The sequence below is a fragment of the Indicator indicator genome, chromosome 8 (assembly GCF_027791375.1).
Source record: "Indicator indicator isolate 239-I01 chromosome 8, UM_Iind_1.1, whole genome shotgun sequence".
Lineage (NCBI taxonomy): Eukaryota > Metazoa > Chordata > Aves > Piciformes > Indicatoridae > Indicator > Indicator indicator.
Window position 1 is genome coordinate 33,434,527 of NC_072017.1, and position 19,020 is coordinate 33,453,546.

General features: G+C 38.6%; 1 protein-coding gene across 1 annotated transcript in view; it reads left to right on the forward strand.

Moving 5' to 3' along the window:
• The first annotated feature begins 3,741 nt into the window (after positions 1-3,741).
• The window catches only part of RAP1GDS1 (Rap1 GTPase-GDP dissociation stimulator 1), a 64,445-nt gene continuing 49,166 nt past the window's right edge, over positions 3,742-19,020 (forward strand). Inside the window, exons 1-2 of the mRNA XM_054382930.1 lie at positions 3,742-3,757; positions 3,974-4,081. Coding sequence (XP_054238905.1) covers positions 3,742-3,757; positions 3,974-4,081 — 124 coding nt within the window. The remainder of the gene's footprint in view (positions 3,758-3,973; positions 4,082-19,020) is intronic.

A 19,020-nucleotide genomic window follows, 5' to 3' on the forward strand; every position in this document is an offset into this window, starting at 1 on the left:
AAAAAAAAAAAAGGCACAGTGACCTGAAATGGAATATTAAGGCGTTTACTTCTGTTAGTTTCTTACTCTTTTCCTCTGTAAAAATGCAAGAAATACAGCAACAGTTTGTGAGAGATAGTAGTGATGCTATGCCACCAAAAGCAACATGAGCTACTGTAGAATTCAAACCACCTCATTTTAGTGAGTGTTTGTGCAGGAGCAGTTACCAGGGGAAAACAAAATGTAACGCTAGGTGGGATGTGCCAGACAGCTCTGACAGCTCTTGCCAGACTCCACTTCCTGATTTATCATTTTTTATCATTAGGATATAGGGGATTAAGGTCTATGGGATTCAGGGCTTTCTGTCTAGATAAAAGAACCAAATCTTCTGAAAGCAAACCACTAATCCAGGTGTAACTGAGCAATTCCCTGTGCTTGGATTCATAATAAAATTAGATACTTAGGTTAAATTTCTAACTTGATGCCTCACAAACTCATACCAGACTGCTGACCAGCTGTGCCACAGGGAACATTACTAGCCTCATTTTTACCACTACCATCCTGATCTTGCTTCATTAGCTCTTCCCAACCAATGTGAGCTTCCACATGACCTTATACAGTAGCAAAATCTACTTACTTTTCCATGACACTCCAGCAGAAAGATAACTTATTTTGGTTTTACCCACTGGGTTTTTGTATCTGTGAATCTGATCAGCCTGTGCAGTAACAAGCCTACTGGAAACAGCTTCTGTAGAAAGGGAGGAAGAGAACAGGATTTAACCACAAGAAAAAAATGGGGGGTTTGTACATGGAGACAAGCATCTGCAGCTTCTTCACTAAATGACAGGTTCAGGGCAATTGTGAAACTGCAGAAGTCAGGAAGCCTTTTATATGGTAAGAGTCTGCTAGAACCCTACAGTGTTTTCTTTCTGAATATGCCTGTCAGTGTCATCTCAAACTGTAGGATTTTGTTCTCTCCAGAACAGCAAAAGGAAAAAAAAAGCCCAAACCAACAAACAACTGAACAAAACCTCTGAATCTGTTTAAGATGTATTTGCATATGTCCAAGATTCTCAGGTTTCAGAAGTAAATGTGTCTTTCAAGGTACTGACCCTGTTTGGAAAGACTTGGGTTTGCAGAAAGAGGCAAAGCTGGCAAGTCTTTCCTGTCTTTTTTTGACTCTGTGCCTATGGCTTTCTGACATGGAGCCCAGAGGTCTGTTGTTTCTACAGTATTCCTACTTGAGTAAGTCTCAAGCTGCAGTGAGTTTGGAGTTATACATGTTAGAAAATCAAGGGTTATTGTAATTGATTTTAGAAACATTCTATGTATATGGCTTCTAAGTCAATTTATCTTATTTTTTTAAGTACTTAGAGTATCAAACTATCTGGTTAAATGGCAGTTTGGCACATATTGCTGCATACTTTCATAGGACATCCTAAAAGTAACATGGCATTTCATTGCCACACCTGTACATTGATTCTTGAGGTGTGTCTAAAGTTAAATGTCCACATATGTCAGTAGGATGTGCACATACTCAATACCATGAAAAACTGAGCTGCTTGTCCTAGGAAATGAATGAATCATTTTGCATATCATATGCAACTGTATCATATTAAAACAGTTTTCCCCAGAAAAACTTACTGTGGCATTGAGTAAAAATGGGAGGTAGGAAAAAAAGACTGGAGAGACTGTGGTAACTTAATAGAGGTAGCAGATTCTAATGTGGCATGGACTGGAAGAAATTCCAAGTATTTGAGGTAAAGCACTCAACTCTTTGCACAGCAAAATTAAATACGTGGGGACTTGTGATTTATTTGGCACATGCAAGGTAGAAGAGGCTGTAAGAGAGAAATAAAGTCTGGGTGTGCTCTCCAATAACAACATCCTCTCTCCATAGTCTGCAAAACCTGGTATGAAGGTGGATTTTTTACCTATGGTAAGAAATCCCCCCTGGTTTTGATATACGTGTAGTAGATTCAGCTCTCTCATGATTAATGGTTGCTACAGTTTCAAAGCTAAGTGTGTGAATTTAAAGGGAGATGAGGAGCCTGTAGGGTGGAAGAGAATTAGTGCTATATTAGCAAAAAAATGAAGAGAGGAGTATGAGATGAGAGATGGATAAGGAAAGTACAAAATGAGATGGAGTGTGCAACGTTAGGTTGTAGTGCTGGGGCTGGTTACTGGGTACTGCACCCCTGCCGTCTGACTAATTCCAGTGATATTTCCTGAATAATTGATTTAAGCAATGAGACTTAGCAGTACATGTTCAGCTCTACTCTTGGTTGCATCATCCAATAAATGTGCTGCAATAAACCTGCTAGAGAGCAACATAAGTCAGTACCAGGGAAAATGAGATTGTTTTTTTTTTGGTACCTTTGTTCCAGGAGGTGTCAGTTTAGTGTGGTGAGAGATGATAGGGAGACAGGTATCTCAAAAAGCACAACTAAGTGCAGCTGCCTAAAAGCTTTTACAGTGTTGCCTGCACATTGCTGGCTCTCTGCCTTTAGGAGTAATGGCATTTCTGGCCATAGTGTAGCTAAGAATCTTGTTCATTGCTGAATAGACACTAACTGCCTGATAAACAATCTCTTCATGAATTTTACACCTGAATACTGAGCAGTTCAAAAATGAAGCATCTGACCTTTATCTGTATGGGATATCAGGCCACAAAAGCAGACACTAACAAAATACAGAGGTAGGACAAAGCTGTTCAAGAAGCAAAGCAGCTCGAGGAGGAGCGAGATCCATGCTTTGTGGAATGTCTGCTATGTCTCTGCTGGGCCACCAGAGCCTCAAAGACAAATAAAGGGAAGTTCTTGCCATGCCTTTTTTCCTTTGCACCACCCTATATGTGGGCAAATGAAGAGGAGGCAAAGCCCAGCAGCTGCCAGCTATCTACGAAAGGAGCTTCCTACATTAGTGTGAAGCTCTAAGGCAGCACTGGCAGCCTTTCAGGTGCAGAAGATACTAGTGATGCATTGCAAAGAAACTGTGCTGCAGGGCTTGGGTCAAGGCTTTCTGATTAGTCACTGGAGAACAAGAGAGAGGTAGACACTATTTAACATTATTTGTTTTGAGTAACACTTTCTGCTTACTGACAGAGTTGGCATAGAAACTGAATCAGCTCCTTTTTAAAAGATAGTCCATTCAGAGAGAGGTTAGTCATCATCAGGCAAACCAAAGAAACTCAGGCTGCAGCTGCTAACACTTAGACCTTGCCGATGAACAGACAGAACATTTGAAATGGTAGCAGTCATATAACCCCAACTTATGTGGGAAAAAATATGCATCTATTGAGAATTGTATTATGTGGTTTGGGTGTTGTTTTCTTTTTTAAAGAGGGGAGAGTTATTTAATTATCTGACATCCACAACAGAACTTTCTTATTTCCAGAAGATGCCATATGTTTTTATGGATTTAAGAGAGTCAACACAGTTCATATGAACAGTGGTGATTCTAAGATTGTCTCGGAAAATGGCATCATACTTGAAAAGCTAAAAGCTTAGCACTTCAGATCTGGGATGTATAGCCAAGATGGAAACATAAGACAGCACGCAGAAAATGACATTTTCAGTTACTTTTCCTTTATTGATGAAGAAGTTCAAGAGGCACTTAGTTCCATCATTTTTTCTTACACACAAGCATTAAATGGAAGAAGCTGTTGCTGGTTTTCTGCACCAGCTAGGCTGAGAAAATATTGATAGCTAAATTGCCGTTCTGTGGCATTTCATAAAGTGCCTGCTGGCACCCTGTTCTCAGATGGAGAATGATAAATGTATATTTAAATTTGAGAAGTTTAATTTAATCTATAACCTTTGACTCCTGGCTTTCTGTATTCTCAGAATACAGATCATGCTTGCCTTCTTCATTGATACTGGATCTATCTTACTTTGCAGTAGCTATTTACATTTAAGGCTATAATGCTGTTACCAAAGTGATGAAGACACTGATTTTTCTGTTTTTTTTTTTTTTCTCTGTGTTTATCAAGCAGATAATCTAAGTGATGCCCTGAAAAAGCTGAAGATAACAACCACTGACAGCACAACAGATAGCTTGGAGGGATGCTTGGACTGTTTGCTTCAGGCTCTGGCACAAAACAGTAAGTTGCATGGACCTTTCAGATTTTATGTATAATGAGATATATAAGAGTGTAATGAGATCAGTGAATTAAAATGGGGCAGGAAGACTAACTCAAGCAGTAGGCTGTTGGATTGGTTGATTTTAACCCCTGTATATCCGGAACATGAAGATAACACTGAAGACAGTGACAATGTGTACCTGGATGTTTGGAACAGCTGTAGTCCAGTCTTTTTTCCAATATAATGAAACAGCACAATTAGTTTTCCAGTGGATCACTTGAGAAACAAAGAACAGAGAAGGGCAAATAAGCCTGATAGTATAAGGAGAGGGATATGGGAGCTGCTTGCTAATTCATAGAATCATAGAATGTTAGAGATTGGAAGGCACCTCAAGAGATCATCCAGTCCAGCCCCCCTGCCAGAGCAGGATCACCCAGGGCAGTCCACACAGGAATGCAACCAGGTGGGTTTGGAAAGGCTCCAGAGAAGGAGACTCTACAACCCTCCTGGGCAGCCTGTTCCAGTGCTCTGTCACCCTCACTGTAAAGAAGTTTTTCCTCATGTTGAGGTGAAACCTTATGTGTTCAAGTTTGTATCCATTGTTCCTCGGCTTATTGCTGTGCACCACCCAAATGAGCTTGGCCCTCTCCACTTGACCCCCACCCCTGAGATACTGATAGGCATTGATCAGATCCCCTCTCAGTTTTCTCTTCTCAAGACTAAAGAGCCCCAGGTCACTCAGTCTCTCTTCCTAAGGTTCAGAATTCTGGTTAAAAGAGCATAGTTTTGTATTTGTAATGTATTTTTCAACATACTTCTGATTACATAGTTGTTATTTCCAGTAGTTTCAATTGGCAGAAATAGGCTGGATATCCAGACAGTCCAAATTTGTCATGTGGTATGATTAAAAAAAATAACTTAAGAATGGAACAAGATGTCTTTTTCACCAAAAGCTATAGAATGTGTGTCCCCACTCACAGTAGGCAGAAAGGTATGGTAAATGAAGGTGACAGCTTATAAGACTTTACAGAGTTTAGCTTACTTAGTGCTGTAGATGGTGACAGGAGAAAAATCCATGTAAGATGGCAGGTGGAGATGCCATGATTAGGAATTCTTGATTAAAAAAAAAAAAAGAAGTTGGTCCTTTGCAAATATCAATACACTCAAAAGTACATATTATTAATAAGTCATAGTTCTTTCCTGTGGTGGCATCCTGTAAATCACAGCTATTTGGCTTAGCTGGTGTAAAACACTTGATGAGGTTTTTTACAGCACAATATAAGCACCAACCCTGTGAAATCAAATCCAGGTTTTTATTACTCTGCTTTTAGTGGTAGTGGATTTTTAATTCTGAATAGTTTGCAAGGAGATGTCAGCCAGGAAAGAATAAAATATTTGTAGTTTAGATCAACCCATTTTTTTGAAGATGCTGACTCATTTTTCTTGCAGGTTTATTTATAAGGTATCTCCAACTTCCAGCTGGATTTGGTACTTCCAGTACTTTTAAGCCTCAAACGATAACTACTAAAACGTAGATGGTATGAAAAATGACAGAGTGCTTAGCATAAATAACAGAGTTTATCATTTTGTTATGAAGGTCACAAAGCTATGTCACAGAACGAGCTTGACAGATGCAAAATAATGTTGACTAATGTACAGCAAATTACCAATGCTTCCTTGCAACCAGCTGATGCTCTTCCACTTCAGTCTAGGGCTTTGCTTACTTACAAAATCTTTTCTCTTCTAGAATCACAGCTGCCAGATCAGATAAGCAGATTATTAGGATTTTGACCTCCCTCTTTTGGGCAGTTTTACAAAATGTAGCTATGATACCTCCACCATTCACCATGTTCTTTGCTTGTAAGTCAGTAACATGAATATAACCCTGCTGAACCACCAAATCATAACCATCTCCACATAGTTTCAGTTGCCCAAAATGAAAGACAGCTAAAATAACTCACTGAAAATTAGATAGGCCAGATGAGACAGTTCTTTCAACAGCTTGCTGATGATTTAAGAGCCCGTATATCAATTCCCTTTCAAGTGAATTAGAGGCTTCAATACCCAAGTTCTGAGTCTCTTTGGACAACAGGCTTTAGTTGTCAAGATAGTTTGATGATTTGAGAAAAAAAGCAACCTAGTCTTCATAGAAGACAGGTTTCTGTTTTGGAATAAATTTGTGAGAACAGCAGTACATTCAAAAAACTTCAGAGGTTATGAGGTAAATTGCCCAAGTTTGCCTAGAGAGGTCACCTAGAGATGCCTCATCCCTGGAAACATTCAGTGTCAGGTTGTACAGGGATCTGAGCAACCTGATCTAGTTAGAGATGTCCCTGCTTGCTGCAGGGAGGTCAGACTGGCTGACCTTTAAAGGTCCCTTACAACCCAAAACATTCTGTAATTCTATGACATTGCATGTAATAGATGGATTCAATAAATAGATAGAGAATTGGTTTTCAAAATGCTGCAAGTCTCAGAGTTATTATTTAGCTGCCAGCATCTTATGACTGTCCTTCCTTTGACCAAAAAACCCGTGAATATCCTTTCTCATATTTCTCATCCATCCAGTTAAAGTCTTAATGCAGATTTTATTCATCAATGGATTTTTAGTTGCAGTGTGATTACAAAACCTAATGTCACATGGATGTGATGATACACACTGTACCTCTGTGTTTGTGTGTGAATTATTATTTGTATAAAACCTCATGTTAGTTGTGACAGAAGTCATTTAAATAGGATTTCTTGTATTTTCTCGTTCTGCTTTCCTTTCGTATACTCCTCTGGGTATGATTACATTCATGATGTATGCATGCTAATTATAGTTCAGTAAATCACAGTATTAGAGTAGCATCAGAAAAATAAGGCATGCAAGGAATGGAGTTTATTTAAGATAATTTTATAGGATTGGGATCTTGTGGTGGTATCATAAATCACACAATTTAGATTTATTCACTTCATTAAGTCTTGGAGAGAAAAATCTTCTCTTATAAAAAAGTAGTATGTTATTAATACACTAATGCAACTCACTCCTATCTACTGCTAGCCAAACCCAGCAGTTAAACCCAGTGTTAATACAACATTAGGATTTTTAACAAAGGGAATAATAATTTCCAAGACTTTGGTCTGGGCATATTAAATGTACATCATTATTTTTCAGAGACCCTTACACTCCTCTTAATTGCTAACCATGCATGCAGCATAGGGTTGTGGGTGGTGCAGAAACAAAGGTGTCTCTGAGATGTCCCTGCCCATGGCATAGGGGTGTTGGAACTAGATGTTCTTTGAGGTCCTTTCCAACCCTAACAATTCCGTGATTCTAAAGGTTAAATTTCTTACTCTCTAACAAAACAGTGACAATTATAATTCCCATTTACTTTGCATACAATCTTTCAACCTTTCATCAAATTTAAGGCATTACAAACCAACTTCTTCCCATATTACACAATCACAGAATGTCAGAGGTCGGAAGGGACCTCCAGAGATCATCAAAGTCCAACCCCCCTGCCAAAATCAGGATCACCAAGGGTAGTCCACCCAGGAATGCATCCATTATTGTCTGCCATATAAAAAGGGGTGGCAAACTTGTAATGAATATTGTAGCTTTGACTTTCTTTTTATGCAATACAACTCTCTTTCTTTTGTTTTTCACACTCTTCCTGATCTTTTGATAATCCCAGACAGTAGCCTGGAACACGATAGCTCCTGTCTGGCTTTGCAAGCTATTCTGACATTTGTCACAGCAATCACATTAAGGTGTATGCACACACACATGCTATAGCACACAAGGGTGAGTTAAATACTTTGCTGAATGTGATAACTGCTGGTAAATATTTGGCAAGCCAAACGCAAATTGATTTAGCTACTATTTATCTATAGAGAGAAAGTTGTATAACCCTTTGCATCCGAGACACAGGTCTGAAAATCCTGCAGAGATGGTTTCTTTATGAGACATGTTTGGAGAGATGTATAGTCCTTTTTTTTTTTTAATTTCTGCAGATACTTTAGTTCTTATCTGACACCAACATTCCTGGCTGAGGCCAGTGTAGCTTGAGGCACTAGATAAAACCACGAAATTTAAGCTGAAAGGGGCGACAACAACAGAGGAATAGAGATAAATGTGCATTAGAAATGCTTTGGAGTAATAAGAACATACCTCATTTTGTGTGGCCTTCCTTCAGCATTGCCTGTGAAGTCTGCTGGGGATAGCTCCAGGCTTTGCACCCATAAAGAAAGCCTGCAGTAGCAAAGATTTACAGTAATATTAGTTTAGATTCTCAGCTCCTGGAAGTTGCCACAGCTCCTTTCACCTCTGTGGTTCTACCTCATTCACGTAAGCTGAGACTCTGTCCACCTTATTTCTTAAAGGAAAACACAAATGCTTGATCTTTCTCCACCTGCCAGTCTTCACCATCTCTAGACTGCTGAACTTTTCATAATTTATATTTTTAAAGAGAAGTTGTTGTGCATGATCCTTAAGCAAAGAAACAGTCAGCCATGCACTGCACAAAGTAGAGAATCAGGAGGTGAAATTCATCTATTACATGTGTTTGCTTTTAAAAACAATCTATTAAATTACTTCATTGGCTGCTCCATAGAGTTTGGAGACTTTCTATATAAACATAGTTTGATGTGGGCTGTCAGAAAGAAATTTGCTGATCTGGAAGTAGACTGTTCAGTGTAATATGGCAGATAGAATGATCATAACAATCACAAAAGGCAAAAAGCAGGAATGACTTTGTCAGAGAATATGATTCTGAGGTTCTGCAACTGTTTGGGTTTTTTTTTTATTCAGCTTTAAAAAAACCCTCTGAGATTAACTGTATGTTGCAAAATGAATTTAAATTTTGTATTTCTTATGTTGAAATTCCTTACACAATAAATTGAGAATTTTACAAACAGTCATCATTTTCTTCCCTCCTCTTGCCCTTCAAATGGACTAGATGAAGAAACAGCTTCTCTTGTAGCTGCTTTATCATAGTGTGTGTGAAGAGGAAAAGAATTCAAGTCTGCAGAAAACCCAGAGTATGAGACTGGGGGAAGGAGAGCTAGGGCAGGTGAATCTGGATGCATTTTTTCTCAGAGAAATGCAGTTGTGGCACTTCCCTGTGCTCACTGCAGCAGAGTGAGTTGCCTCCCTCTGGGCTTTGGGCTGCCCTCTGACCAACACACATTTTGCATACTTGTCTGCAGCCCACAGTCATCTACCTTGAGGTCTTAAGCCATAGTTATGGAAGCTGTATATATGCTCTAATATTTTTGCTAAGTTTCTACTATATTTAGCAATTTCAAGCAATTAAAGGATTTTTTTTTTTAATGACAACTTACAGAGGAATATTCTCTGAAATCTCATTCTTCCCTTATGTGCTGAAAGATGCAAGGAAGCCATATTTTCTTTTCTGACCAGCAGAAATTCTCTGTGTAAATACTGTAGGAAAATAAAAGTATTAAACAGTAGGACCAGTGGCATAATTTGATTGATATATTACTGAATTTTATCTTTTTTTTTTTTAAATGATAAAAGCAGCTGAATGTTACAAGCTCAAATTTGGAACCCAAGCCTATATTGTTTTCAAGGGTTTTTTTCTAAAAGCACAATGTTTTATGAATTACTAGCTGTAAGGAGAGTTTACTAGTCTTAATTTCTAGATCAGAATTTATAAATTTTAAAAAACCCAGAATGTCACTAACAATCTAAGAATTGTACCCATTTCCCAAGGGAAAGGATGGTATTTTTATGCTTCGAGTCAGCTGCAATGTGCAAGTGAAATACAAGATACTCCCTTTTTGAAACACAAGTTTTTAAACATTTATGGAAAGCTGGTTTCAAGGACTGTTTCTGGCTTTTTCATTTCTGGAGAAATGAGTAAGATGTAACTGGCTACTATTACTATTTACTATTACTAAACCACTCCTTTCTACACTACTTGTGATGTTGGGTTTTTTCTGGCAGCAGCAGTAGCTCCTTCTAGCTTTATCTTGCAAGATTGTCATGACGACTTAGGATTCTTCCATCACTGGATCTGTAGTCACTCCAGGTTTGATTCTTTTGATTGTTGTTGTGGTTAGAAAGTTGCTTGTCTAACTAAGATGATTAATAGTCTTGACTTAAAATGCTTCAGGAATGTAGAAGTTAGTATCCTTATGAGGAGGGACTGAGGGAGCTGGGGCACTTTAGCTTGGAGAAGAGGAGACTAAGGGGGGATCTCATTCATATTTATAAAGATGTAAAGGGTGAGTGCCAAGAGGATGGAGCCAGGCTCTGCTTGGTGATGCCCAGTGACAGCACAAGGGGCAATGGGTGAAAGTTGAGGCATAGGAAGTTCCATGGAAACATGAGGAAAGAATTGTTTCCCTGTGAGGGTGACAGCACACTGGAACAGGCTGCCCAGGGGGGGCATTGTGGAGTCTCCCTCTCTGGAGATATTCAAAACCTGCCTGGATGTGTTCCTCTGTGATCTGCTCTAGGTCATCCTGCTCTGGCAGGGGGGTTGGACTGGATGAGCTTTTGAGGTCCCTTCCAGCCCCTAACATTCTGTGATTGTGTGATCTTTAAGACAAAGGAAAAATTATGGAAATGCTTAGATGCGAAGCAGCAATGGGATTCTCTTTGCAACTCTTTTTCTGAATTCTGAACAGACACATTTTAGTTGATGGACTTAAAAGACATGTTTCCTAATTGGATAAATTTGCATCTGATTACTACAGAACTAATTGTTAATGAATTTCTTGTTTATGAACCAAAATATTGATCAATGTAGATCAGGGCAACCTGATCTAGTGGAGACTGTCCCCGCCCATGACAGGGGGATTGCAACTAGATGATCTCTGTGAATTGAAAGAACATAGTAGTTAGAACTAAACTTGTTATATGGAGGAAAAGGTCTGTGAGACAGTGGATACAATTGCATCCATTTATGATTTTACTGGCTTGGATATTTTTAATTTAAGCCTTAAATCAATGGCAGACTAAACTAACAGAGAAAATATGGTGGCTTAATATATGCTTTGCAGCATGGAATCTGTTTAAAAAAAAAAAAAGAATAACAACTTGTCAAAAGGATGAGTAAAGCACTTATGCACTGGAGAAAAGTGTTTTAACAGATCATACAGTTAGATTTCTGGAAAGAGGTAGTAAATGCTTTGGTTTTTTATCTCACACCCAAAGGAAAATGTAGGTATGTACTATTGGATTTTTTGGGAACCAAAGGTTAACTCTGTTCTGTAAGGAAATAAACCAGAAAACAGTATTTGCCATAATTTTATGTCAACATATAAAGATTTCTATCTGTTAAGCGTGATCTCATAAATATTGTGCCTATCAAAAAAGTGAAGCTATCCCACCATCCTCATATGGAGGTCCACAAAAAAAGGACTGCCTGAGAAAAAGGAAGAGGGAAATAGAAATTTTCTTTTAAACCGTAGGCCTTCTGGGATAGAATTATTGCAGTAACAAAAAAAATATTAAATGTTATTGCTAGTGCAGATGTACTGTATTTCACATACAAGAGGCTATAGCAGACATAAATAACCCAATTTTGACAGATGAGAAATCTGAAAAATCTGCTGAGAACATTCTTTTTGGCTCTGATATAGTGAGTGTAAGGAGGCTGAAAATGCCCACTAATCCCAGCACCTGGCTCTGAAAAATGTCTGGTATGGTATTGAAGGGCAAAGGCAAACACATGCATTTGAAATGTTTTGGGTTTTGTTTTTTTCTTTGTTACATATGTATTTTGGGAGGCTAAGAATATGAGTTTACAAGCTTGTGTGTCAAAATGCTTAAGCAAAATCACATAAATAAAAAGTGAGAGGGCAGAGCCCCAATTTTGGAAGGGGTTTAGCATTTTTGGAAAGGTCTTGCAGCTCAAAGAAAAAGGGTTGAAATAATGGACTTTACCTTGAAGATATGATTGGCTAAGATGCCTCATGCTATGCTGATACCTGGTAACTCAACCATCAAATGACACAGGAAAACTTTAAATTCATGTTTGTTTGAAACTGGGCATTTAAACATTATTATAAGGTGTCTTTGGCATGTCAGTTTTCTTCCCATAATGAATGCAGTTTCTTTATGCTGTTTTCTTTCACCCTAAAACATACTTTGGCTATATACTATAGCCATGTTTTGTTTTGTTTTGAATATGCTTACCCTGTTGTATCAGAGAAAATAACACCGTGTAACAAACTCCCAGGACAACTGCTGGCATTCTTTGCAGTCACTTCTGCTGTTTGAGCTTTCTACTGTTGAGATCATGAGCTCAGCCCTCCTACCTAAAGCTTCTGCTCAAGTTTTCTCTTGAAAGTCACCAGTGGGTTTTCTGAAATGTGTTGGTTCCTATTTGATGGCATCTCAGAGGAGGATGTGTTAGCATCTGGAGTGCTTAAGAAAATGTTAGATTTCTGCAGAGACTGCAGGTTTCTCACATTCCTTTATCAGTGCTGAAACTTTCTATCCAACGGCCTGAATCTTCTGTAGGCATTTGCTTTCAAAGGCATCTAGTTTCTTGTCTTTGATGTTTTGGTGGATTTCCAGTTCTCACCACTATATGTTAACACAGAGGTTATACTTGAGTTGGAAATCCTTCATTTTATTCTGTTCTTTATAGCTGTGGTTTCCATATGTTGTTGAATTTTGTTAGTACTCGTGCTGTTTCTATATTTGATGTTCCTTTTTTGTCTGATCTTCACTGGCCATAGAAGATAGAACAATTCCTCTACTGGAACAGAAAAATTAAGAAGAATTTAGAGATGCTTTGTAATTGTTAAATTCAGGGCTCAACTTAAAAAAAAAAATACTGCTTCTCTGAAATTTTGAAATGTATTACTGTCACTAGTAATGCTTTTGATTTATGAAGAAAAAAGAGTGTTAACCTGTCCCTGCTTCCTTTTTTTGGACATTTTTGACAGTTTAATATACATACCCTTATTCATTCGTTGCAGAGTCAGGCACATGGCTCAGCTTAACTTTCAGCATGGATGCCATCTGATTTTGGTGAAGTCTTGTACTTCTTTAGTACAAGCAGAATTTAGCAATAGTCATTGAATCTTTTGTTTCTGTGACCGTGACACGCATCAGTATAAAAGACCTGCTACCTTCACACTCCAAACATAGGAAAAATTAAGTTGTAGAACCTTTTGTCCTAGCAGAGTTATTCTGAGGAATAAAAATTACCTGAAATAGCTTTCATTTTTTTCCATTTGCTAGATGTTTTAAACCTACTCCTTTGCCTTTCTGAAGCATGGAGTAAAAACTCCACATTTCACAGCATGCACTAAAGCAAACCTGTCTTTTAAACATCACCCAACTAAACTTTCACTGTTTTGAAGAGACTCTTTGAGCAGGACAAGAGTAAAATGAGTTGTAAGCATAAAACGAGGTGACAATCATTTCATGTGGATTGTGACCAAGTAACAATGCTTTCATGACTCCGAATGATTGCAAAGCATTATAGCTTCAAACAAAATTGTCTGTAGGCACTATTTGTAGGGCCTCACTTCTAGGATTAACTTTTGTCTACTATTGTCTCATATAAAAAGAAGAGGAGCAGTCAGCATCCCCATGGATTTAATATGTTAGTAACAAGCAAGCTGTAACAAAACAAACCCATGTGCAAGCACTTTGAGGTAGTGTAGCACAAGCTAGTAGATTAACAATGGTACCAGTTGGATGAATGCCCTGTGAGACCAAATGATAACCAGTAGAATTAAGTACAATGACAAATATTGTTTTACCACTTCATTTTTCCTGGTTTTTCTTGGAAACTACAACTCACTAAGTTTGTGTACTGAAGACATGAACTGGTGTTTGTTTAGCGACTGCTAGATCTTGATCTAGCTTCTCTGGACTTTAGTGTTGCAGGGATGATGTATTTAATGTCTATGCAAAACAAGGGAGGGAACGTGAATAGAAATTAAAAAGGAAGAAGTGAAACCAAGTGGATGATTAACAGGAACGAAGTAGTGCATGAGATTTTTCAGAGGAGAGAAATGGGAGAAGGGAAGGACAGATTTGCAAGAAGAAACAAACTAAATGCATGGAACTAAGAGGCAGTGGATGCCATATCTTCATAATTTCCACTGCCTTCTGCAGCAGGTACTTACACTCAGGAGCACTACTGATTTAGCTCAGTATGTTAAGGCAGCATGGTACATGTTTAGAGCACAGAGTAAAATTAGTAAAAGGAATATAAAGAAAAGTCCTGATTCTGCCAACATTTACATATATTCTTACCTTTAAGGACATATATTCTTACATTCTGGTAGTCCCACTGAGCTCAAGAGCTTGATACACATGGCAAAGCATTTGCACATTCACAGTCAAAATGTGTACAGACTCCTTTAGCAATTCCTTTGGTTTGAGTCATCATTAGTCCTGATTTTTATATAAGAGCAGGTGTCAAAAGTGTTCTTCCTTCAACGATGTATTTCCAGTTTATTTCTTAGTACACTGTCTTTGCTGGGTGTCATATAAACCTGGTTTTCTTGATGGGAAGTAAAAAGCTGTAAAACTGAAGGAAAAAGCATGACATACACATTTAACTTTTGCCATTGAATTATGTTTTACAACATCTATATTAGTAGAAGTTAATAAAACATTTAACATGCATGGGAATATCTTGCATGACCAAAATCTTTTGGATTGGCTTGTATGCAATAAAATCAAGTCTTACATCTCATGTATCTCACATTACATAGAAATGGTAATCACAGATGACAGAGGAATAAAATAAAAAGAAAAAATCTATTTTGTTTCAGGAGCACTTTCATGTAGAGAGAAGGGTTTATATTCTGCTGCTAGGGAAAACTGAGGCCTGCTTTGGCACTAGCAAGGGTGAAAACTACCTTAGTACAGATGCAGTTTCTACTGCCTACAACATTCCTTTGCTACAATACCTTAGACCACATCCCTCAGAAAGTAACATTACCAAAAAATAGTCCTTTGTTATTTTTGTAGCTTTTAGCAGTATAGTTGCATCAGAGTAAGAGTTTGCTGGTAGAAAGCTGTCAAATCAAAAACCTGTATCTTGGACCAGTGTACTTCCACAAGCAAGAATTTCTAGTCAGCCTCTGATGCAAATAATCTACTGTAGTATAGCCAAAGCTTCCAATACAACTGGGCCAGCTCAGTCAGTTAAGCTCTTTGCAGTCCATTAAGCTTACCTGAGAAGACGTCTCGTCAAATGCTCTTCTGCAAGGTGGGGATCCTGATGGATATTGTACAGGAGGGAGTTTTGGCACAAGTACTGCATTGGGAAGCATTCCTTCTCTTTGCTGAAGGTGGTTGTTGCATCTTAGCACATGAAGCTGTTGCCTTTTTGTGGCACTGTATACACATAATCCAGAAATGTTTCATCCTGAGTACTGTGTATAATCTATTATTACAGCATACCTACTTAATTGGAACATACTAAATCAAAGTGACTGCTTTTTATTGGACTGCCTCCCAGTAAACTGGCAGAGCCTAATGATACTGAATGGTAATCATTGCTACTTTAGTAGGATTATTTTACATAAATTCTTCTTAATAGTGATGTATTTAGTTAGTGCCAGATAGTTAAATGATGTTTATCCAAGTGTTAAATTCCAAGTGCTATTCATTGAATACACAATGTGCCAAATAAAGATTAACTATTATATTTATTTTTTTTTCCACAGAAGACATCAGTGAATAGCAGTTCCAGATAATAGAACAGAATGAGGGTATTAGAGGAACCTAGCCTTAACTAAGTCCAGTTAGTACAAAAAACAGAGGAGGCAGATTAAAATATCAATACAGACCGAGTATAAAACATGAAGGTGCTAGTGGATGGCATTTGTACTAAGATGCCAGAAAACAAATTTGGCAGCTGAGACACTAATATCAAACTCTTTCAGCAACTCTGCTGTAAAAGTGGTTAGGCTCCTGCAGAGGGTGTGTCTGAAAAGATGAATGTGGGAACTAACAGCTCAGAACTCTGAATTAGATCCAGTTCAGGAACTCAGGGGTTGCCCGACTTTAATATTCTGCCTTGTGTTATGACATATGCATGGAAGTTTTGATGTGCATATTTATTCACTGAAGGCAAAGCTGGCATGTAGTTTTATTAAATGTTCTCACTAGTAGCTGCAACAGCCTATTCAAGGGGTGGGTCTCCTGAAATTCACTTTTTATTCTTTGGGTATAGCTTTTGGAGAATTTAATCAGTGGGAATCATGCAGCTAGTTGGTTGGTGAATCTGTCTCTCCATCTGTCCGTCCTTCCTTCCTTGTTAGAGCTGAGACTTTAATTACAAACATCTGTGCACTATCTCAGTTTCTTCATTAAATATAGGAATTGAAGTTTCCCTATTGCTGCTGGCAGAGACAGAACAGAGCAAACACCGTGATGGAAACTTTGACGCAGCTAAAGGAGAATCCTCCTGCCCTGTCTCCTAGGAATCTAATTTGAAGGATAGGTGAGCAAGCAGGTTGTGTTTGATGGGATTTCCCCACGTAAGGAGGAGCATGCCAAAATGAAGTTATATTTACAGATTTATTTCTATATAAAAATTATTATTAGAGGATTTTTTTTCCTACAGAAAGAATTCTTCATAATTTGAATAGTTTGGGGTTTTTTTTGGCTAAGGTATGTTAAGCAAAAGCAACATTATTTGTTGCGTGAGAACACATTTGTTTCACTGATGTTCTTTCCAACACAGTTTTTGTGCTCTTATAGTCAGACTAAAATCTGCATTTTGTGGTTTGGAAATTACAGTAGGAGGCTACAAAGAGACAGTGCTTCTGCAGGGAGGCCATACATGGAGAGAGCATCCATACTTGCTCTTGGTCATGTGAACCTTTTTTTACTGTGGTGGTTAGGGGAATATGACAGTTAGATATCCTTGCTCTCTTCATTCTCCTCCCTTCTGCAAGAGCAGATGGAAGGTTCCTTTCATGATATACATGGCTCATCGTTATTTATTTGTGAGTTCATCTTTCTGATGAGAGTACATGTAGGAGGGACATTACAAAGCCAAGGTAATTTTCTGTACTAGTTTCAGGAGGTTTATAAAACATCTTTGCAACTAGAAATATATACATTTTTCAAAAGAATACATTACAGACATGGTTGGCTTAATAAAGAGGGCACTCAGAAAGCTCCTCGTTTACAGTTCTGTTGCCTGCCTTGTTTCTCATGTAAAACTCCACAACAGGGGAATTATTTCAGTGCTAGCCTTGACTACAGTTGGGTTATATCCAACAGTGTAACTTAAACTCACTGTGCATAGAGCATAGGAATGGTGAACCTATAATTTTCTTTTGCTACTGGGGGCAAATTAGCACTTCTGACAAATATGCCTTGCCTTTCCTTTCCCCCTCACTGCCTTTTCTTTCACTTGAAGGTGGAGGAAGTGATGCAGGGAGAAGAAAAGAGTGAAAGAGAGAAGCATGAAATTTCACATGAAATAGAGCTGAGACGGGAGAGAATCTAGAATTTAATTTGAGACACTTGTTGGAATTTTTGTCTTGCAGCGATTTCTGCTACTTAATTAAGCAGTCTGATAGCCACGGCGCTGAGCTCCCCAGCTCTTATCTGTGGCATTAATGAATTTCCTGCCCACACCCTTTATTATTCTGACTGCAGGCACTGCAAAACCCATGAAAAGCAAGGATATTGACATTTTAACCACCCCAGCTAGGACATTAATAAGATTTTGACACTATGTGATCTAACATACTCTTTGCTTTGATATCTAGTGATACAGAGACATCTAAAGCTGCAGGTTTAACCTTAGAGGTTTTCCCCCCTGTATTATATCATGTGCAAAAGGGCTGTTTCTAAGGCAGCATTGTTACAATCCTACAGTCTCTTTGCTTTAAAACTGGGGACACTGGGTGCTCTACAGGTGGCTTGGTGCATGCAGACCAAAAATTGGGCTTTAAAAGACAGCATTTGAAATCTGGATATCACATACAGTAACATATAGGACTTAAAGGCAGCACCCTGACATCTGGCTGCCTAGATTAAGTTTTCTAAAGAGACAAACTGAATACATTTGAAAGGGGATCTAGTTCTGCTAAAGCAGTTAAAACAGTAAGCATAAGCCAGCTTTTTAGTGTATGATTGTTGGCTGTAATTTCTTTTTCTGTGCTATAGAAAGCATGAGAGGAGATTATGTAGTGGAGATTTTGCCTGTATCTTTCTTGCATCTAGAGAACCATTCGATTTTACTTGGTCCGGTTACAACTGATGATACACTGAAACAGCAATTCAAAAGGTGACAACTAAATGAAGCTAGCATGAAGCAGATTCATATTCTTGACAAATAATACCTCTTTCATGCATACAGGCAGTAGTATGATTGGCAACATTGATATGTGGTCTTCCAGCCTTAGGTTCTGCAGAAGGAAAACCAAATAATGGTTTTTACCAGCACAGTCATAGAATCATAGAATTGTTAGGGTTGGAAGGGACCTCAAGGATCATCTAATTCCAACCCTCCTGCCATGGGCAGGGACACCTCACACTACATCAGGTTGCTCAGAGCCACATCCAGCCTGGCCTTAAAAACCTCCAGGGATGAGGCTTCTACCACCTCCCTGGGCAACCTGTTCCGGTGTTTCACCACCCTCATGGTGAAGCACTTCTTTCTAACATCCAATCTGAATCTACCCATTTGTATTTTCTTTCCATTTCCCGTAGTCCTATCACTCTCTGATACCCTAAAAAATCCCTCCCCAGATGTCCCTTCAGACACTGGAAGGCCACAGTAAGGTCTCCTCAGAGCCTTCTCTTCTCCAGACTGAACAGCCCCAACTCTTTCAGTCTGTCCTCATGGGAGAGGAGCTCCAGCCCTCCGATCATCCTTGTGGCCCTTCTCCAGACATGCTCCAGCACATCCATATCTTTCCTGTAATAGGGGCTCCAGAATTGGACACAGTATTCCAGGTGGGGTCTCACAGAGCTCTTCATCCTCCTCTCCAAAAGAATGCTCACACA